We start from the raw sequence: 23,853 nt of genomic DNA, 5'->3' as shown, positions 1-23,853 counted from the left end.
TGTGTGATAATTTGTTTGCTTTCAATATTTCATTATTCTTCATGTGAACTTTCAAAGTAATTTTGCTAAAATGTCTGATGGCATTATTCACAAATTTGCAAGGTGAATCCACTTTTCCATGACCATGGAGATTATTTGGAAAGGGAAATGAGAGTCATCCAAAGGGACCAAACTGGGCAATTGCCAAGGCAAGAGTTTAAGCACAGCTCAAGATTAAAAAAAAAAGTGTGATCTCAAGGAATATTTAGAGACACAGGTAAAAGACCAAAATAGATTCAAGAGATGCCTTGAAAATGACAAAGGGTAGAAGCTAGATATGTAATACCTGCTAGGCAATAAAATGAAAGAATTCTGTGCTTGTAAAGCCAAAATGGCTCTTTTTAAGAGACCTTATTATAGAATATAAAATATCTACTGCACCTATATAACCACAGCTAACATTACAGACACAGACCAACCCACACCTCTCTCAAAAATTTACCTCCACAGTTTATTTTTTGCTCTAAATATAATGAATGTTACCACAAGGAGCACCTGGAAGACCAGATTGAGTAGCAAAATGAACAGGAAACCCAAGAGAAGCAGAGCCAAGGAAGCTTGGAGCAAGGGATCTGATGGGATAACACTGCAATAGCTGCAGCTTCCTAGCAGCCAAAGAAAGGGACACCTTGGTCACTGTTGCTGTTCAGCCAAGTCGAATTAGTAGCTGACTTTCTTCTATGCAAGATCAAGGCTGATGCAAGGCTAGCAGGTTAACGTGATTAATATTCTCTCCGTTCTGTGAGCTGCTAGGTCCTATTAATTTTCAGGTTAATAATGTTAGAGGCAGACATTTATACTATTCTGTTATTTCTACAAAATGTCTCTGAAACTCAGTTCATTATCTGCTTTGGAGCCACCCTGATCTTCACTCAATAATATATGAAGATTAGAGTTCAATCACAATGTTTTTTTCATATATAAATCCTAAGTGTACGTCATAAAAATATCACAAAAACTATTTTTAATTGACTGCCACAAACTACAACAAATAAAAAAAAAAGAAAAAAAAAAGAAAGAAAGAAACAATAACTAAGATAACTATTTTTAAAAGGGAAGAATTAAATACTCTGGGATTTCTGTGTTCTTGGTGCATATTCTCATGTACATGATTCATATACTGGATGTTTTATGTGTCTTGAGAGACTCAAAAAAAGGCAAACTTGATTTCCCACGAGACAAATATTTCCCATCCTTCTTAGGCAGATAAAAAGCACAAAGTATAAACAGATTAAGCTCTATTTTCTGAATCAAGTACCATTTTGCAATTTGCTTCAACAGAGCCAGAATTCATCCCTGATTCTTTCCTGGCATCCACCAAACTACCTCATCTCCAACCATCTCCCTGTCACAGCTACTTCTCAAATCAGATGACACTTATATCCACAGCAGTTCTGCAGTCCTGACACAAAGATTCAGTTGACCATACGTAGGGATGACAACAGTCATTTTTCTCTCTCAGCTGACATGAAGAGCTTAAACAAAGATCTTAATAGGAGTGCATTTAGGGCCAATTATTTTGCATATATTTATTGCCCAAAGGTCTAAGCAGATGAACAGAGAGCATAAGATCTCCACACACATACAAATGAATCTAAATAGTTCTTTTTGAGAAAAACATGAAGTACGCACACTCATTCTGTCAGAAGATCATTACTACTAAATAAACACTGAATTAATAGCAGGTAGAGGCAGTAACAGAGAATATACTGAGAGCAACTATTGTTTTATGTGCCCATCTGTTAATGGGAACATGTTTACCTGTTATGTGTACAACCTGTCCTTCTTACTACAAGGAAATCCTCTAGCATTCAGAATCAGTGTTTAATTCTCACTTAAGAATTCCAGTGCTGATAAAAATAAGAGTGTATTTATTGCAGTAGAAACTTTGAATGTATACACTCTGAAAGGTAAGTTGCAAAGTATGCATTAATAATCAAGGGGAACAGGCTTCTTTTCTTGTTTTGCCTGTAGGATTTATTCCTTCAACCCTTTGTTAATGCGACAATCAGACAAATTACATGTTCTGTATTACTTACAGAGCTGACAACTCAATAAAAATGAATTACATGGAAAAATCCTTCATCTGGAAAACCTGAATGCTGAAGATCTACACACAACCTACTTCTGAAGAACTACAGTGGTGAAGGTAAAAGATACAATTTGAAGTATATACTGCATGTATCATTACTGGCATTAAGATGAACAGCATGTCATTTAGGAAATCCTGCAATTCCTGCCTATGTCCCCAGTTGTGGGGTTTTCTTGTTGCTGTTGTTGTTGTTTTGTTTGCTTGTTTTTTTGTTGGTTTTTTTGTTGTTGTTGTTTGTTTTTGTTGTTGTTGTTGTTGTGATTTGTTGGTTTTTTTTTGCCATGCTACTCAGAGACAGAAAACACTGACAGACAGACCGAAGAAAAAATTCTAATTCTGAGGAATGTTCCATCAGGCAGCATTACTCACCACAGTATTTCCATGTTTTTTCAGCATGATATGCAGTTCCAACACATTTGCACAATGGCTGCCTCAAAATATGCAAATACAAGTATTTGTCAGGCCAAGAAATTTCAATTGGAAATTTTAGTTCCAATTTAAATCTTTATTTCTAACATCTAAACTTGATAGTCCACAATTTAAAGAATAGCAGAACAGTTATGATTTTAAAATTTAAGCAGAAGAAAATGAAAACTGAATTTCATATTTAAGTAATCATTAATTCTTCATTCAAATTGCAGTTTTTGAAAAGTTTCTGATACAATGCTGTTGAATCATAAACTCTGTCAAAACTCATCTTTGCTAGAATATTCTGTAACTAGCTACCTACAGTTTTAAGCAAATTAAATATCTTCCAAAGAGTTAATTGTATAATGCATATTAATTATCTAATTATATGATTTCACTAAGCTAAGCAATTAGCACCTGATTGTGTAATTCCATATTTTATAGCTGAAGTCTGTTACATAATTAAGAAAAAGGTAAATTTTTAGCAAAGTACATTATAATGTACATTGGGTAGGAATAAGACAGTGACATTTGTGAGTCACATACATTGTTTTGAAATGGAAAAGTGCCTAGCTCTGCTGTGAAACAAGAGGGCATGCTATTAACAGCAACCTGATCATTAAAATGTACGGTCTCTTCAAACCTTTTTTTGTCACTTGGTATTTCTGGATGCAGTGACTATGTATATAAAGATACAAGGTTCTGATTCAGAGAGGACGTGAAAATTATGAGAAAGCTAACCACATAAAGAAGGATTCTACATCAAGCAGTCGTTTTGTTAGAACATTATGAAACAGCGTGATTTTGTTATTGAAGAAAACCAGACTTATTCTCCAATTTCAAAATTTTTAAACAATTTAAATTGATGGAAAGCCTGGGATGGGGGATGCAACTGCAAGTCACTGTCATGTTTTGGTTTCTATTGATAACAGCACATAAGCAGATTTTTAAAAGAATATTTTTAGTGATATTTCACAGAAGCAACTCTACATACAGGATGGTGGGTGAAAATAGTAATTAAATATAGTTTTTAAATGACATACTTGTGCAAATTTTGAGATAGGATTTTGTGTTCCACAGTCACACGTGGAACCTAAAATATACATCAGAATTATTCTGACTGCCTAATGCTTGTCTACCCATGTGACTAATTTTGAAGATGTACTTCTACAGAAAGCTGTCAGTTTTTAAAAAGATCACCAATAAAAATGATTAAGCAAAAGGACACTTTTTATCTTCTCCACAGATAACCCCGTGTTTCATTAACAAAGAGAATGGAAGACAGATTACCCAGTTCTTCTACCCGGTGTTTCTCTAAGAACATCGGGTATAACAACTGTAAGCTGGCGAAGGATGTGTTCAAGAGTCTGAAGACTGCAGAAAACAAAGAGCAAGACTGCACAAAGGGAGTTGTAGGGCTAAGTCCAACATGGTCATTACAAATCTGGTATGCTAGCAGTCTCATGAGACATTCTACGAGTCACCCTGAATATTCTAATAGAGATCTGAGGCAGGAAACTCTACTTTTGCACATGCTCAGACTTGCCCTGAACAGTGTGAACTGCAGCCGTGGCTGCATTTTGAGGCTCTGCTATGGGAAGCAATGAGGAACAAGGCATTGCCCTCTATCACGTTGATGTTTATACGATATCACCACCAATATGGCCACTGTGCAACAAAGAATGCAAAATTTATACAGGCAGAGAGAAAAAAAAAAAAAAAAAACGAATCATGAGGATCAACTGAATTAATCAAGGGAACCCATTTTAGAAAGCCAGGGTCCATGTACTAACAGAGATAACTCTCTTTGGACCTCTTTGGAGGCAGTTAACTCTTCAGACGTGCAATATAAAAACATGCCCCAGATCTTAGATTTATTTCTTTTTAGCTAGTTCACGGGCCTCAGAAGCTAACAATTAAAATCAACAAGTTCCAGCCTTTAAAGTGGGATATCCTATGTACAATAGAAATTCATTGTAATCCAGTAATTATGACTTGGAGGTCACATATCTCAGTAGTGAAGTGGAAGAGCACTCATAGCAAGAATAACATAACTGATTCAGAGATATCTGAACTATTAGTCCTATATCATAAACTGAATTGTCTTCCTCTACACACTTAGATGGTTCGTTAGGTATGTGATTTCTGCAGTGTTTCTGTAGTCTGTATATTACAAAGTATCTGTCTGATCTGTGACACTCCAGAATGTTTTTGTTCAGCACCAGATGTGGCTAGTCAACTACAAGAGGCTTGTAAGGATAGAAGCCAATAAATACAGGTTGCTACTAAAAGTAATGCCTCCTATTGGTTTCTACAGAAAACTACAAGTAACTACTTACTACAGTAAAATTATTTGATAGAGCAAATTCTCTGTTAAGAACACTGTTTCTCAACATAGTCACCACTACTGGTTATGCATTTTTTGCCAGCAATGAACAAAAGCCTTCATGCTATCTGGAACATGGCTTGTCTTTCACATCACTGTCACCACTGTAGAAATACATCACCCACTGATCCCACTGTGCTCACGTCCACTGTTCAGTGTCTATAAACATTCAGCAAGCAACAATAAAAGTCAACAGGTGTAATTTTTTTCCATGTAGAGGAATTCCATTACACACCTTTGTTTCATATGCACTTCCATGTCAGAAGCCATTTGGTCAGACTGCCCTTTGCTGCCATCTGTCACACAGCAACAACATGTAAAGGAATATTGGTGGGAAGGTTCAAGCTCCACTATCATACCACCACCATCTGTCTCTGGTGTCATGGACCAGGATAATAAAACAGGAGGCATTCTTTTCACCATAGCCCTCTGCTGCTAAATCATCTGTCCTACTTGTATTTGAGCTTTTGAAAACTTCAGAGTAAAAAGACTTACGAAATCCATGCATATTTGTTTGTAGGACTTGATGATAGAGCACTGTGAAAACTAACAAATTTCCGCCACTGTCTGTATTTGAACATTACAGTGAGAAAATTTTCTTCTTAGTTTTAAAATAACTGATAACATTCTCCTCTTCCATTCACATTTAAATCCTCCAATCAGTAAGTTTACAGAATTACAGTTATAGAATTGAGTTTCAGAACTCCCAGAAGACAGAGACAATGTAATACATATAAAAATAATCTCTCACCTTCTAGATCTTCCTTTTCAAAATGAGTTTTGAGAATGGACCGAGTTCCTCCTCTATCCACAACAGCTTCTTCATCATTTCTCTGCAAAAGGAAAAAAGGACAGGTAAGCTGCTTCCCACTAGGAATCTATTACCAAGACTGAAGATTGCTATGAAACATGGATATGCTTACTATTTGTTTATTTACTCTTTCAACTCAGGAACCAGAAGTTTTTCAGAACTTCACTTTCATTATTAAAGTCTATTCCTCCTGTGTCAGTTTTTACTGAGGTATGATTACAGCTAATTTTGACATCAAGTAGTTCTGCTGAAACATGCAAGACAATGAGTAAACTGCAGTTACTGTGAACTACAAAAAATATGAGTCAATGGGACAGTGAAAGAAATGAAAAGTGTCTGGCTGAGGTAGCTTTATTCTTTAGCTTTATTTATATTGTGTTCTTGAAGAAAGAGATTGTATATGTATTTTTGTTTACATAATATGAAATATACTGAGCTACAAGGAGAATTCCCAAATTATTAGCAATAACACTCCTTCCACTTTGGCAAAAACAGAGAATGATATTCAGAGGCAGTACGATAAGAAAAAGAACATTAATACTATGAAGACAAGTGGCCAGATTTACAACTTGCAAAAAACAAGCTGTAGTTACAATGAAGGCAAATACTATACACTAACAACATAAAATAAAAAATCTATTCTTCCACTGGAACTCATTTTATGCCTAATTTTTACTGTGCTCATATATGCATTGTAAATGTATTCTCTACTGCACTCTAAACATATTATGCCATGCATTGTGCTCTAACTAAAATGAGCTACAGGAAGTAGTCACTTCAGGCACCTCGGGCACGTATCAAAACTCTCTCAGTAGAGAAATGTTTTGGGAAAAAGTCAGCAACAAGGCACTGGATGCTGTGCAAAACAAGTTGGCTTTGCTAAAAGCCTAACATCACCAATAGTGAAAGAGAGGAAGGGAGGGAGGAAGGCAGGAAGGAAGGCAGGAAGGCTATAATTCACAAGATGATCCAGAGTGGTTTCCAGTAAATAATGATGAAGAAAAAAAGTGTTAACTATACAAAAGAAATTAAAAGGCAAGCAGGGAGGCTTATTGTTTTGTCCCACATGAATTTCTTTACTGTAAGAGTGGTGAGGTGCTGGAACAGGCTGCCTGGAGAGGTTGTGGATGCCCCATCCATAGAGATGTTCAAGGGCAGATAGGATGGGGCCCTGGGCAGCCTGGGGAGGTTAGTGGCCCTGCTATGGCAGGGGGGTTGGAGATCATGATCCTTGAGGTCCCTTCCAACCCTGCCCATTCTGTGATTCTGTGATTCTGTGAAACTATCAGTTAATATATCAATACATATTTCTCATTAGTGGAAAGGTTTTAGTAAGGGATATATTAGAACCGGAACTGCATGATTTCTATGTATAAAATTGGTATCTTAATGAAAGTCTGAGACAAGGGATTTGAATACCAGTTACACGCTGAATATACATCTATATATAGAATGCAATAGAACATAACAAGAAATTAAACCACATGAGAACAAATCCTTAAAGAGCAGATGCCCTAGGCAAAAAGATTCACATCTAGAGCTAGATGTCATAAATTCTGGATCTAAGTTTTTTGTTTCAGGCTTCTCTCTTTTTTAAAAATAGCTGTCATGCTGTAGCTATCTTATATAGAAAAATCCTAGGAATGTGTTAGCACCAAGCATTTAGGCTGCTAAAGCAAAAGACTGTGAGCATTACATTTGTCTTTATTAGAGCTTTCTAGTAGATAATAGCAAATAACTGAAGTCTGACGTAGAGAAAAGGCTTTCTATTCAAACTGCTCAATTATTTAAAATTCACAACAAATATATTAAGATGCATCAGAACAGTATATCACACAAACAATTTGATCATATTAGGTAACATTAAACCATTATTTAAAGAAGTCAGACTTAACTTGGCATGTGGGTCAGGCTGGCACAATGTCCATGGGTGAATGGGCAAAGAGGATGCCAAAGGCCAGGTATTACAGCCATGTCAGAAGTAGAGCTATTCTAGTGTAAGACAGCCACCAGCATTTTGCTGTTACTGAAAAGGCACTATGGAAGTAAACTTAGGGGAATCTCTGTAACAGGGAGAATATTAAATTACAGGGAAGTTTAAGGCTTAACACATCATCTAACTAAACTATATACAAACTAATTCATTAATATTTATCAAAATATGCTCATACACTTTGACTTCTCCTTTCCCATGTGTTCAATTTTCAGCTTCTGGCAATCTCTTCCTCCTCTGTCTCCTCTTGTAATGTCACAGCAAGTCTCAGCCTTGCCTCATTCTCAGAAGTGGGTTTGTTCCATTAGTATTACAAGGAAAAACAGCTTAATTGGGAGTTTTGTGTTGTTGCCAATTCACTTGTCAAACTCTGAGAAAAGTCCAATTAAACAAGCCTTGCACTGTGCACTCTCACTTCCCAGGGAGCAGTATGAAAGCCATCTTGCATTTACCAGCACAAGAGTCGTATTGCACTTAGTCCAGAAGTAATTTCTGTGATTCCTGTGCTGCCTGCTTGTAGGAAGGAATAAGGAAGTGAAGGACTCACTAGTAGTTTAACACAACTAATCTCATTTTGATGGAAGCACTACAGAATTACAAGTAGTAATTGAGGCAGATTCTCTCCACTTTCAGATGATGATTAGAGACTAGAAACATAACTTCAATTGGTAATGCTCTGCTTTCTATTAGGATGTCACGAAAACTAAGATATTATTAAATGTTGTAATAAGAAACTGAAAGTATAGGCAAGAAGAACTATAAGACAGTCATGAGAAATTTAATGCATGCTCTGGGTGACTTTTCATGTACCAAATAGCCACCAGCCTCCACACTAATATCCTCATAGTATATGAAAGCCATGACTTCACTGCAGTTTTGCCCACCACTTTCAGTGTGATCAAAGTGGGGCATGAAGATCTTTTTCATAACCCTCCCATGTTCATGTCAGAATTCTGCTGCTTCTTCAATTCCCTGTTTGAATATGATGAAGGTCAGAAATGTTACATGATGCACAGGTCTGCTAGTTTGGTGTTTAAGCCATACTGAACTACTGGAGCAGTCCGCATACAAATTTATGGACACACTGACCAGGTAGGAGTCTTTGGTACTGTCCATTATTGCAATGAGTTGCTTGCTAAATCCACCAAACACTGTGGTCTACTGTTTAAAGCATGAGAGGAGGATCCAGAATGTACCCAAGCGCTAATCCTGAATCTGTCACTGACTCGATGTGATGGAAAAGTCACTTAATCTCATTGCCTCAGCTTCCTCATCTGTAAAATAGGGACAATAATACTTACTTATCTGCCTTCCTCACTGATCAGCTCTGTACCATAATTAATATTCATACAGCATTTAAAAAAACTGTAAAGCACTACAGAAGTGCAAAGTCATTCAATTCAGAAATATGTACAGTGTATGCAATGTAAAGAGATAATAGGACACAACAGATTGGTAAAAATCAACATTTAGACTTTTTCTAAACATAACATCAAGTTATACTACTACCTTGTAATGCAGTGCACAGCTATGACAACTGTCTAGGAAAAGGTTATGATATAAACAAGTACATTGGGTTAACTTTCTTTTGGTCTAATCCAAGAACAACATTAAAGAAGCCAGTGAAATTGCATTTCTCTGGAGCTGCAGCCAGAGTGCAATAAATGTTTAAATAAATATAAATATATTTAGAAACAACCCAACATTTTTCTCTTTTGAATTATATTTGTTAATATTCTGTGTTATCACAGAATGATTTAATTAAAACGTAGGCAGGAAACAGTTTCCCTGAAACAGTAAAATATCTGCAAGCACACAAAGTAAGAAGAACAAATAACGTATCTGGAATAGAAGGGCAAGGAAAAGCTGAAGCATTCATGTGGAAACCACGGGCTCCTTAGAGACCAGGGCTCAGCAACTCTGCTCAGCTCAGGATTTCACCTTTTGCATTTTCCAAATGAACAGTGAAATGACTCACCACTGCACATACCTCAGAGGAAAAACCTATTCTAATGAAAAAGTGTTGTAAATACTGACATCACAGTTTTTGTTTCTTGATACTAGTTTTAACATATTGGTAAGTATAGAAAAGCAGAAAACAGAGCAATAACTCTGCATCATTTACATTGCAACTGCACATTTTTAAATTGAAATATGTATGTGAAGTTGCTTATTTTTGAACAAAATTAAAAAGAAATAAATTGTCTTAGATATATTTTATTTCTATTTTTTGTATGTGGTCATGAAGACTGAAGGTTGTAGTAAGTGCTAGGAATACAGATTTTCAACACTTAGATGAACAAATTATAAAGTGAGGTCACAACTCTTGATAGTATTTGTAAGTATACAGGTGAGAAGTAACAAAAAGCTTCATGGTTTTGAAAGCTGTAACAAATGCTTGAAGTGCCCTTCCACACCTAAAACCATTTTAATTAATGAAGAAACTGCACACTCAGAAAAGCAAAGAAATATCATTTTATAGCAGATATTTGTGGGTGTTTTTTAGTTGCAGCAGTTATAACTGTGCAAGCCTTCAATACTCAGTATCTCAGTTATGTTAGATGTCTGAGCAAAAAGAAGAGGAAAGTAACTTCTTTCAAAGATGTATCCAAGCAAAAGCATATAAGAAATATTTTTAGACATGTTAGGTGCTAAGGTAGATGCACACACCTGTAGAACTTCAAGGTATTTCTAGATGATGGAATTAGGATGTACATTTTATGTATTTATTTACTAAAAAAAGCAAATGTATGGTCTTAAAAGACACTTGCATACAGCATAAAACCATCTGAATATTGCACAAACATTTACTGAATATCATCTGTGCTACAGTAAATAAGATAATAATGGTTTAACAATTAATATACATGCTAATTTAAAAAATTATCAAATAGTCAAAAGAAACATTTTGCTGTCCTTCCTTTGGTACTCTGTTCTACTAATATATTTGATGCTAATATATTTTAGGCAAGCAAAACCTAGAATTTATTTATTTATTTATTTGTTTGTTTTTATCCCTCTTCCTATCTAAATTTCCTTCACAGATGGCTACCTTTATTTTCCTTCTCTGATTTTTGGTCACAGTTTACAGTAAACTGGATGATTGCTTTTCTTCGAAATAAGAAAAAAAGTCAGCTATAGAGTGTATTGGTATTCCAGAAAATTCTTTGGGACTTTCAAACGTTCATTTAAAATCCTTTCCATTCTTAAATTCTTAATACACTCATTGTAAAAAATTGCAACATAACCAACAATCCTTTTTCACCATTCTTCTTTCTGTAAAATGGCATAGGCATAGCAGGAGACATTTTATTTTTTCCGCAGTAGAAGTGCCTGTGACACATGTGCTGACTCATTAGGAAAATAATCATGTTATTAATTGCTCCTCTAAATAAGACACTTATTGACAATTAGACAACCTACATAATTCTCAAATGCCATATGGTACTATGGAATGCCTGTTAGAATATTAAACACTGCATGCTATATTAAACACTGCATTCCTATAAACAATAGAAATCTGTTACATTAAATACTTTTTGTTACTTTATATTATCAGTATTTATACCTTTTGGAGATGGAATTCTAATGTATTAATTTTAGTTCATATATTTTTCCATGAAGCTAGTGATACAAACCTTGTGTGTTCAGCTTTTCTGTGATCTGTAGTGAGACTCTACACATTTATCCAGACCTCACATACACATCTTGATTGCCTTCCCAGTTTGAAGATTTCAGCATTGTATTATTTATATATCTCTGTGTTGTAATTATTTCAGACACAGTGTGACATATCTATTTTTACAATCATTTTGGTTAAGAGCAGCTTGTCATTTCATAAACGTGACATTAACACAGATAAAGAAAAGTAGTTTTTTGAACTCAAGAGCTGCCAACTCAGAGAATATCTTGCAAAGACAATTAACCTAAAAGGTAAAAAGAAAAAAACAAAACAAAAAAAACCTGCTGTATGTAGATGCATGCCTCCATGTTGTAGAAGGCAAATCAGTGATTGCAATGTTCAGCCTTGTCCTTCAGATTGTCCTTGAGCAGACACAGTCACACAAAATTGATTTAATACAGAGTGTATGCTTACAATTTATATGCTGTAATTCTTTTCTCTTTTATAAGAAAAAAAAAACTTGTTTTGAATATTACCACTTAATTGCTTCTATTGCATATAATCATATCTAACAATCTGTTGCAGTGGAAAGGACAGTGAATTTTATTTTTCTGATGAAATATTGAAATATGAAATATTTTTCTATTCTACCAGCTATACTACATCATCCTTCTCCCCTCTAACCATTTATCAAGGAAGACTCATCAAAACATACTTTTTATACAATAACATCTATTCTGTAAGGTCTAAAGAAATAATTTTTAGAAGTTTCTCTCTAATAGTAAAAGGATTCTTTTTGCAGCAGCTTTCTTCAGTAATCGCTGCTAGTTAACACAAAGCACATACTTTTTTGGTCAGCTCTTCTCCACATAAGTCACCCTATGCAAAAAGTAGAAAGCAATTCGTTTTCATTCCAGATTTGTATCTTGCTCAAGGCTGAATGTCATATGCATAAGAGCATCTCGTGTTGTCTTTTTTCCCCTCTTCCTTTCTCTCTTTTTATAGAAGTCAAGAACTGCTTAGTATGACTCAATAGAGAAGTATCATTCTCTGCAGCACTGCTAAAAATTGCACTAAAAAGCAGTGGCTTCAAAGAACTGGTCTGCTATTGACCTGAGACTGAAGACACTTTTAATACAATAATGCTGTTCCTGTAATATATACGCATAGACAATCATTTCAGACATTAAATATAAGCACATACAATTGTTATAAATGTAATGCAACTAAACACAAGCAGAAAACACACATGATTAAAACAAAGCAGTCTGAGACAAATAAATGCTCACTATTACATGTAATTCCTGTGTTTATCTACATTGCCATATCCTGTGCTGGTTATACACATTATGCAATACCAAACGGCTATGCAGCAGTGCATAAATGAATGCATAAACACTAAAATATTTCCTTATTGTGCAATAAAGAACTTCTTTCTTAGAATAAACAAGAAATCCACTTAATGCATTTGCAAGGCAATTATGTTACTTTGCTGCATATATTCTTAATGTAACTATGCAACTGGAGACAAAATTTCAAGATAAAATAATACATTTATTTATTGCATTAATACCTAGATGCCCCACTTTTCCTGCCTTCACTCACCCATCAGAAAAGAATTCTTTGGCTGCAGCAACATAAGGGGAGGGAATAGGGAGGAGACAGAAAAAGGAAGTTGTAACAATGGATACAGAGATGAAGTGGTGAGCTGTTTTTTCTGGATTCTGGTACTTATTTTCAAAATTTACATTTAATTGCAATTGTATTTGCCACCTTTTGTATATCTTGGAGTAAAACTATCAGTAATGTCTAAACAATGTGAGAGCCTTAGAAAACCTGAACAAGACCCTCAGAGTAGTTGGGTTCTTTTGAACATTTTCTGCCTACTTAAGACTCCCTTATCTTTTCCCCTTCCTTCCTTCCTTCCACATCACATCTGCCAAGTTTGTAAGTTAGTATTTAATCAATTACTAGTCTCAGAAAGACCTCTGAATAAATAAAAGGTAGTGCTTCTTGCTGCTAGTGAAGGGAGATAGAAGCTGGCTCACATCTCTGTAACTGTAATTTTATTCCCTGTGCTTCGCATTCTTTATTACACTGTCAAAACACTTGTAAGTTATTGAGGTAAGAAGAGCACAAGATTCAATCTCAGGCATTTTCCTCTGCAGTTATTATTTGAATATCTTATCCTAATGTAGTCCCATTAGCTGAAATCTTCTTTCACTTCATAGCAATGGCTATGTCAACTACTAAGGAAAACTCCAACAGCATGAGAACAGATGTGAAGACTTTATCTAAGGCCTAAATCAGATTTACTTTCAGCTTGTCTGGGCTCCCTCTTGGCTTAATGCCAGGTGAGGATATAGCCAGGGTAACAGAATTATTTAGGTGTAGTTACAAATTAAACATGCTAAGTGTAGCTCATTGTGCAAGAACGTATTTGCTGCTGGGTAACAAATGGTAAAAAGTAAATTGTTTTGATTTCTAGATTCGTAATCAGCAATAAGATATATTGAGTTTTAAGTAGGATACACTTCTTAATTCAAAGGTCCTGCTTCAGCTTCAGAAAATTGAGGTGTCTCTAGATGAAATGTGTGCAGACTTCTTTCCTTAGAAATAGCTCATGTAGAAGAATCACAGAAGGCGGTCTTCTTGCAGCAGTTACTCATGTGGAAGTAGCAAGTGCAAAGAAGAAAGGAGGTCATGACCAAGTTATCGGGACTTGTTTCTACAGCAACTGCAACATTAGGAGAGAGGACTTTTTCCATTCATTTACAGGCACAAAAATGTGGTAAGTTTGGTATCTATATCTTTTACATACAAATGTATGCTAAATATAGATTGAAGCACTTTTTTTTTTCCCCCAAGACTTACTGTATAATCTGACTATCCAAAGAGGCAGGAGAGTAAACTGAATGGACTATTAGACTGATTGACTGTGAACATTCTTACTGGCCAAACTCATTTCTAACCTTTCAAATAAGTTTGCTAACACTAATAATATCCTTCCTATATGAGTAGGGGAAGTAATCTGACTAAACCAAATCTAATTAAAAAGCGTTAAAAATAAGATGGCCTTCTTCTCATCCATTGTCAGGAAAAAAATGAACTTAGAGTACTGTACAATTTTCTGTTGCAGGCACAGAGATTAAACTGGAATACTTGTGGCTCTTCAGAGGGGTCTTCTATATCTGTTATCTTTCTTCAAAAGAGAAGAAAGATTGAACCATACCAGTTAGTGATCAAACCTCTCAAAGTTGAGAGGGCTTCGTTTCGTTGGCTTTTTTTTTGTTTAGACTGAAACTAGTAAATAGCTTCCTGACAAGTCTTTCCAACAAATCTATCTTGTCCAAAATGTATGAATAGCAATGTAGGGTTCAGTCTGAACAATCCCTAAATCATCCACATAGAATCACAGAATCATAGAATAATAAAATGGCTTGGGTTGCATGGCACCTTAAAGATCACACATTTCCAAACCCTCCCTGATGTGGGCAGGATTTCCAGCCACTAAATCAGGCACCAGCTTGGGCTGCTCAGGGCCCCATCTAGCCTGACCTTGAACACCTCCAGGGATGGGGCATCCACAGTTTCTCAGGGAACCTGTTCCAGCACCACATCATTCTCTGAATTAAATATTTCTTCCTAATTTTCTAATCTTAAATCTAAACCCCTCCCTCTTTTATTTTAAAACTATTCTCCTTTGTCCTATCACTATCAGACCATGTAAAAAATCTGTTTCTCTCCTGATTATGAGCTCCTTTTAAGAACTGGAAGGCTGCAAATAATGTCTTCCTCAAGCCTTCTCCTCTCCAAACTGAAGAAGCTCAGCTTCCTCAGCCTGTCTTCGTAAGAGAGGTGCTTCAGACCTCTGGATATCTTTCTGGCCCACCTCTGAATCCACTCCAGAAGCACTACATCTTTAGACCTCCTTTAGGATATTTCTGGAGCAGCATCAGAAGAAAATTCTGAAAGGATAACTTCGTGTTTTTTGTCTCTAGAGATTTAATTTGATTTATGTAATTTTTCTGTCATCAGTGATTATTTTTTTTTTATCAAGGCAACTGTAATTGATGTGATTGACAATCACAGGTTTTTATCACCCAAAAATGTCCTGCTGCATGCAAATGCATACTTTCCCTGAGTGAAATGTAAAGAACTTTTACAATGTCTATACAGTAGATAAGAGTATATAAGAAGTATATAAGAAAAAAATATCTCATAATTAGACAAAGGTATTCCAGCTATCTCTCCTCTCGTTCCTTACCCATCTCAGATCATCAGTAAGTCATAGTGGCCATTGGGGGCCATGCACAAATTATGAACAGTAGTAGTTCAGCTGATGTTCTCACCTCTAAGAGATCTAAGAACTAGTCTTGTTCAGAGTGCATATGCGACATAATACAGTTTTAAACATCAACTTCCATGAGCTTGCTATTCTAAATTCATTAAGATATTTGACAGCAAAACAAGCTAGAAGTTAGAAATCATTTATATTACTTTAATATTATTTTATATTAAAATTACAAAATTTGCCTCATAAAAGTACTACCATACAGTAGAAAGAAAATGTCAGTACTACTATGTGAAAGGAATTTTATTGTTAGAAAAGATCTTCACAGTTTTCATTGTCAATTGTCTCTATGGCCACTAAATCCTGCTGTGTTAGGGAAGCTTTTCCAAAGCAAAAGTTTTTTCAACAGGCCATTCTAACAGGCATAACATTTACCTATTTGTTTATGTATTTGCTAGATTATCAATATCACATTACAATTAACCTTTCAAACTTTTTGATCTAGGTACTTCCAGCATGCAGGAAAAAACAGCAGAAATGACTTGATACTGAGTTTTACTGGTTCAGCACAAGTAATGATTTTTTTGAATTACATACCATTATTTGTATCTTGTTATATTGCTGTGAAGTAAAAACAATTATATACACAATGATGAAAAAGAATGATCAACAGATGCTTTTCATACCGTTCCTTGCAACACAACACTTCTTTTATTTAAGACTGATTTGTGTGTGTGTGTGTTTATACTCTAAAAAGATAATACTTGCTATTAAAACAGTATGCTGTATGCTGCTAGGTACTTGGACCATTCACATTTACTACCCATTTTTACCAGACAGTTCTTGGTACCATCTCATTGCAGGTACTTAGCAAATAACAATATCCCAGGCTTTATTTTGCCTCATAAGGATCCTCACCTATAGCTGCAAATACTAGCATTTTTTTGAATTAGTATTGCTACTAAATATAAATGTGTTCACATGCAGAGAAAGAAAAATAGCATCTGTGGGCTCTGTTAAGATATATACTCCAAATGTATGTATGATGTATGATGTGATAGTAAATAGTTTATAACTACACCAACAGTCATGTATTTTAAAAGACGAGCAGTAGGTATGCAAACAAGAATACACAGCAAGCTAAGTGTAACAGGATTCAAACAAGCTAACCAACCTATGCAGTCATTAAAAGGTCTTATACTTAACTTTACACACTACAGAAGAGTTCTGAGAAAGATGGGGTACTATAAGAGAAAGCACACAAAGAAATGGGAGATAAATAGATAAAATAGATAAGTACTGCCAGAAGAGCAAATAAAAAGTCAAAGTTGTGATAGAATACCTCTCCTGAAAGGGAAAGAAAGAAAGACATAATTTTTAAAAGAAAGACCAGAAGTTTTTATTTGAGAAGATGAGTAAATAGACTTTTAAAAGCAAATGATGTAGGCAGAGGAAAAAGCTAAGGTGATATTAACACCATTAATCAAGTGAAGCAAAGCTTTAAGTTTCAAAGTCAGACAGGAAGATGAGATCATAATAGTCATAGTACTGATATGAGCAGGCCTTCAATGTGAATTATGGCTACAGGGACAAACAAGAGCTCAGAGCTCTCAAACTCAGAGCTGCATAGAGGAAGAAGAATGCATCAGTAAAGAAAACTCTGGAATTGTGTCTGACATGATTGTGTTCAGATGACCACTGAGGACCAAGAAGATTTTCTGAGACAGGTAGAGTTTAACTGGAGTGGAGGTAGACCACAAAAAATACAGTAGCAATATCTTCATAAAGATTGTGTTTATGGCTACATTATCCAAAATTAAGGTGTGAAGGAGAATACAAAGGCTGATAATGGATTCCTGGGTGAAAAACACACCTACATAAAGAAAAAGGAGGAGGGGGAGAAGAAGATTTACCTAAAAGGAAATAAAGTCTGGAAAGAGAATCAACAGGAACAAAATGACAGATGCCTAAAACCAACAATTTTGTGAAGAATACAGCATACAAGCTTGGAGATATGACAGATGGAGTGGAGGAGAATAGGGAACTAGCCTGGAAGTCTTCCAGGTATAAGTCAAATTGAACATTAGTAAGATAAATATCAGTGCAAACGACAAACCAGAAGTGAGCAGTGTTTCAGAAAAAAAGGAGGAAGAAGCTTGAATTTTGATGCTGGTTGGTTAATCTTAATAAATTTACATGGAAGCAAGAAGAAATAGATTATTTAAATGGGGGGAGTATAGAGTTCATAACAAAATACAAAACAGGGAAAACTGCAAGCAAAGATACTCATCGCATAACAAAAATCCTAGAAGTATAGAAATCCCTAAGTCAGAAAGTCAGCAAAATCAAAAGATTTCTACCAGAGATACTAAGCAGTATCTCTGCAGCATGGCAGATGGTATTAAGAAATGAGAAAGTAGATATTGAGAGTCAATCAGGACCGTGAATTGTCAGAAGGGTTTGGAAGTGGATGAGAACAACAATTAAAATAGATGAGAAGAGCAAAGAAAACAGAGCGAGTCTATGCTAATAGAGGAAGTTATCGAGAAATAGAGGAAATAAGAGCAGAAAAGAAGTCAAGACTGATTTTAAAAAAATTTTACACACTTCCATTCTTGGAGTGAGAGAATAAAAATGTGGAAAGTTAAAAAAAAAAAAAAGTTATCACAGAAAAGGAATTCAGAGAACACTGCGCTTAGAGGTGACTACTACTACTCAAGTGTGTAGCTGAGTACATATAATAACGTTCAAATGAAAAACAGCACCAGGGCAGCTACAGAGCTGGATGGTCATCCATATGGAAATCAAGATGTAAGGAATTATTAATGAAAGAGAAGAAAGTTGCAAGTCAAAGTCAGAGACATAGATGGTAGTAGGTAGAGTTGTCTGCACAGCAAATGCTAAAAATGTTAGGCTAGAAAAAATCAAATAATTATTGTTCAAAAAAGAAAGAAAAAAAAAGGAAAAAAGAAAAGCTCAGGAACAACATGCCAATTTCTTTGACCCAAATCCAAAGAAAGTACTATCAGAGATAGCAGTCTTCATAAAAAAAATAATAAAAAAAAAAATTAAAAAAAAAAAAACACAAAAACTCACAATCATGGATGAACCATTGTTAACAGGTAAAAAGAGAACAGAGAAGGTAATGAAGACAATGGGGGCACCTAAAGGAAAAAAAACACCAAATAGAGGAGGATGAACTTGAGGCAGAGAAATTTAAAACAATAAGGGTAAGATAGAACTGTGATCTGCACATAGGATATAAAAGTATGAGAAGTATCAGACAGAACATAAATAAACAAGGACCAATAAAGCAATCAACAATAACGATAGAAAAGAAACTGTGCCATCTTGATTGTTACTCTCCAATATATTCTAAAGTCTCTAAATAACAGAGGCTATTATGCATACTTTCTACATACTCTGTATATTTGCTGTTTAAATAAATTACATGCTAATTTAAAATATTAGTTGATAAGAATGATTTGCTTAAAATTAAATCCTGTTTCTCATATTGTATACCAAGTCCACATAAGCAGTATTGGTTAATGCATTTTATACTGGTGCTCTCTGTAATTATGTTAGTAGTTCATGCCAACGTGCACTAATATATCTTTTGTAATGTAGAACTGGACTAATTTAAGTCCTATTCTCCTGGGAATTTTAATCATATTTATGGATTGTTTGCCAGAATAGCACGCTGATTGCTTAATTCTTCTTATAATATGGTACACAAGAGAATTAAAAATATCACTGGTTAAGTGCTCCCCTACATCCTTGGACATATAGATGTCTGAGTTCTTGGAAAGGGGGACCACAGCTATTGGCTAACACAATAAAAATTCTCACAGTTGATCTGCCTGAGAGGAAAAAGAACAACAACAAAAAAAAAGCGCATTGAAATTCACTCGTTCCCCTCGCTCTGATGCGCTAATCATGCTAGTTATGTATATTTAAAAGACAATGGGATCACTTAAAATTATGTGTAATAATTATATTTTCTTTACAATGTTTGTATTCTAGTATTATTACACCTATGGATTACACCTATGGTTTCAAATTGATTCCAGTTCTAAAGTAGCAGAATTCAACCCAAAGCAGCAGCTTCATAATCCATAAGTTTTTTTCTTTGCATTTATTTGCATCAGCCACAAAATCCTGCTGCAAAGTAGAGGAATTCACAGCAATCTGGATCAAAACAAAGATATTAATTCACAAAAATACAACTGAGATCCTACATTTATTTGCACCTTGTACAGTTCCAATGTGGTCAGTGGGAATCCAGAAGATACATAACATTCTTGGAAATTTTTAAACAACAGCATTGCTAAAGACTGTCACAGAATACTTGAATATGTAAGAGCTTTCTTCCTCATAGAAGCAGAGTGATACATTTTAAACTGAAGCAGGGCATAGAAGCGTCAACTGGAGACTGGAAAGAGTAATAGGAAGTTAGCGGAACAAAACAAATCTATCTTAATCCATGTTTCAAATCAAAATGGCTGACAGCTTTTATAAAGCAAGTAAAGACTGAAGCCATTTCATCCAGTTCTGCTTATACTGAAACCAAAGAACTTTTGACAAAGGAACAAAAGAAGACAGAACAACTTTCGGAAGAAAGTCCCTACTTCTGCCTTTAGCAGTGGATCTGACTTTCGCAGGACAGTCAGTAAGGCTACCCATCCACCAAAGCTTCACAAGCACTATAGAAGCTGGTTCCCGCACAACTAACACTTTATCTGTGCAGTCTATGCGTGTTTCTGATCTATGTGCTAAAAGGGGAAATATTAAAAAAAAAAAAAAAAAAGAGGAAGAAAAGAAAAAGTAGCAAGTGATATATTTAATTAAGATAGCTCTCCTTTTCTGTAGCATAAAGACCAAGTCAATAAATCTTGTGCGTAATTCTTGTAATAGATATTACTGTTAATCACTTAAAAACTTAATTCCTGATCATTCACATCCTTCAGTTTTCATCACCCTGAATCAAAGAAGTAATGCTCATTTCAAAGAATTATAAAAGATTAGCAAAGGTGTGATGACTTCTTTGAAGTTGCCCATGAAAAAAAAAAAAGCAATTCTGACATTATCTTGTATTTATATTTCTGATACTTTAAACACTTATTACACATTCCTGCTTCCTCTGTTATTCTTTTTACTGCCATTCTGCACTACATTTCTGTGGAGATCCAGCCTGTGTGGAAGACAATTGCTGTTAAATTTGCATAACCTTCCAATAGAAGTATCAGGATATCTTAGCCAACAAATCCCAGATTATAATCCAAGTTCCACAGGTGTGGAATGAATGTAGTGTGCAGTACCCTTGAAGGCATCCAGGTACATTTGAACTGGATGACCATACATAAGGATGTCACCTTTTGCAAAGATTTCTGAACAGTGTTTGTCAATAATCACCCAGTGATCCTGCTATTGGTTAGTAGCAGATTATAAGAGTAAAATTACAAGGCACAGTAGTAATTACGGTATAATGGGAAAGAACTGATCCTGTGGAATCATGCTGTAATTCCTTGAAGGAGTAAAGAAGGATGGTAATGTTAAATGATGACAGCTGGAGTCAGATGTGTACAGAAATATAGTTCTTCACACAGCATGTTGGTGAGCTATGGAACTCCGGTGGATACTAAAAGTTTTGTTCAAGAAATGAGCTAATCAGGGAATAGAAGTCTTTCAAAAGCACCAAATATACAATTTAAGGAACAGACAAGACATTGTTGGAGTCACTGAGAACTGTGAGGTTCTCAGAAAATACCCAGACAGTGTTGTTGTGCACATGCCCCACTTCTGTTTCCCTGGGGTTTTACCACTATCAGAGAGACAAGATACTATGGGGAGCTCTTGGTCTGACCCAGCACAACCTCTGCAATCTCAGCAAGAGGCCCTCTGACAAGAGGCTAGAAAACTAGACATGTGTATCTATTCCAACAGACTAGAATTGCACTAAGAATCTGATGAAGTAAACAAAACACTGCTGCCTTCATTAACAAAAAAAAAAATCTCCCAATATTAGATTTACCGAGCACCAGGTACTTCTTGACTTGGAAATGACAAGTTCTCTGTTGTCTTATGAAAAGACTAGTTACACAATTACCTGCCACATCTGCATACATCACTGTGCCTAACATGAACATGCAAACTGTAAAGCAAGAGAGGAACATATCTGTCAATGAACATGCTGGGAGGGCAGGAACATCTATTATGGGGACAACAACAGCTGCAGGGCTTGGGCAATTTATTTTACAGGCTCACAGCTGCCCAAGGTCTCTGTACAATCATGTACTAAAAGTGACCAAAGCCCCAGAGCCTGGTTTACTATGACTGAATAAATTGCAGTTTAACTGAAGAAATTTTACACTGTCCATAGTAGAAGCTAAAGGCACTTTGCTGTACATTTCTATATTAAATTAGAGATCTACAGGTGTGCACAGAATAGCCAAGACAGTAAAATTAAAAGGAAATTATACCAGAAATTGATAATGACATTTTTATAGATATAAAAGGAGGCCCAGAAGGAAAATTAAGTCTGAGCTATTACCAGGGAAATTTGTTTATAGCTGATGATACAGACATTGCTAAAAACTTAAATTATAAATTTAACCTCGGTCTCAACAATTGCAAAGGATGCTATAAAAGAAACAATTTAACACATCTTCACTATTGAAGCAGGCAAGACCAGGACACAGTGTGTGTCCCAGATCTTTGCTGAAGTTGCCTGTACAATAGATGTTCAGGACACAAGGAAGATCTCGTAACAGCTTCTGACAGCACAGATTACATCTTTCACTGACATCCACAGAAAATATGCATATTTGCATTAGTAGTTAGATGGCTGAGAAATCTCATCACATCTGCACCCTACAAAACAAAAAACCACTCAGGAAAGAGGTGGAGGAGAGCAGAAGGCGAGCTGGGCAATAATCAACCCCAGTGAGTCACTGGAAGACACTCACTAACAGCAATGAGAAATTCACTTATGATTACATACAAAAGGACTGATGACAGTACACTGAGATCTCGGAGGGGGGACAAGCCTGGCAAATGCAACAAAGCAATCACTTGGTGGAGAAAGTCATCACTGCCAAGAGTGCTTTTCATTCTGATATGCTTCGCCTTTCATTTGTTTACTGGCAATATCCAGTCATCTCCATTAAGACCTGTGCCTCAGTGGTCTAAGTCATACTTTCACACGTATTAGCACAACTACCACAATGGATATTCTAAAGATAAGTTATATCACAGTCACCAGGCATTGAGATTCTTCTGTAACAGTAATGATAGCACTAGGCCTACAACTGCCATGCTATTTAAGCATCCAGGAATAATCTTCAGTGCAATATACAGTGCTATAAGAAATGGTTACATTACTGACAGTGGAAAAAAAAATCTATTGATCTGTGCTTTCTTTATTTATTAGATTTTTCTAATGATCCGATGAACACACAAACATATAAATTCTAAAATTTTACATTTCACCAAAATGCTTTCTTGGAATAAGACTAGAAAAGTTAGAAGAAAATCAGGGAGGGGATAAAAAAGGGGAAACAGAAATTCAGTGGTCTGGGGGGGAGGGATCTTTTGAATTTAAAGTATTTTGGATTATCTTTGCTGAATTGCTGAATTGTTGGCAAATAGAAAATAAATTCTTAAACACCTTAAAAATGGTGCAGCATAGAACTATTTTGAATAAAGAGTAACAGCTGCTGATATAACTAATTTGCATGGCTAACTGCTGGACAGAATCCCCCTAAAGAATAGCTTACCCTCTCACCTAGTCAAGTCTCAATCGCGTAAACTGTTATCACAGAATCACAGAAACACCAAGGTTGGAAAAGACCTACAAGATCATCCAGTCCAACCATCCACCTATCTCCAATAGTTCTCACTAAACCATAACCTTCAACACAAAATCCAAACATTCCTTGAACACCTCCAGGGTTGGTGACTCCACGACCACCCCGGGCAGCCCATTCCAGTGCCTGACCACTCTTTCAGAAAAGTAGTATTTCCTAACATCCAGCCTGAATCTCCCCTGGCGCAGCTTGAAGCCATTCCCTCTAGTTCTATCACCAGTTACACGAGAGAAGAGGCCGACCCCTAGCTCACTACAACCTCCCTTCAGGTAATTATAGAGAGCAGTAAGGTCTCCCCTGAGCCTCCTCTTCTCTAGACTGAACATTCCCAGCTCCTTCAGCC

General features: G+C 35.7%; 1 protein-coding gene across 2 annotated transcripts in view; it reads right to left on the bottom strand.

Moving 5' to 3' along the window:
- The window catches only part of SLC4A10 (solute carrier family 4 member 10), a gene marked incomplete at both ends in the record, with an annotated part of 153,269 nt that overhangs the window by 88,780 nt on the left and 40,636 nt on the right, over window positions 1-23,853 (bottom strand). For both annotated transcript variants that reach the window (XM_079539328.1, XM_079539327.1), the window contains one exon: window positions 5,677-5,758. In XM_079539328.1, coding sequence (XP_079395454.1) covers window positions 5,677-5,758 — 82 coding nt within the window. The remainder of the gene's footprint in view (window positions 1-5,676; window positions 5,759-23,853) is intronic.

Source organism: Tetrao urogallus (assembly GCF_951394365.1).
Source record: "Tetrao urogallus genome assembly, chromosome: 8".
NCBI lineage: Eukaryota > Metazoa > Chordata > Aves > Galliformes > Phasianidae > Tetrao > Tetrao urogallus.
This window is presented reverse-complemented; position numbering and strand designations above follow the sequence as displayed.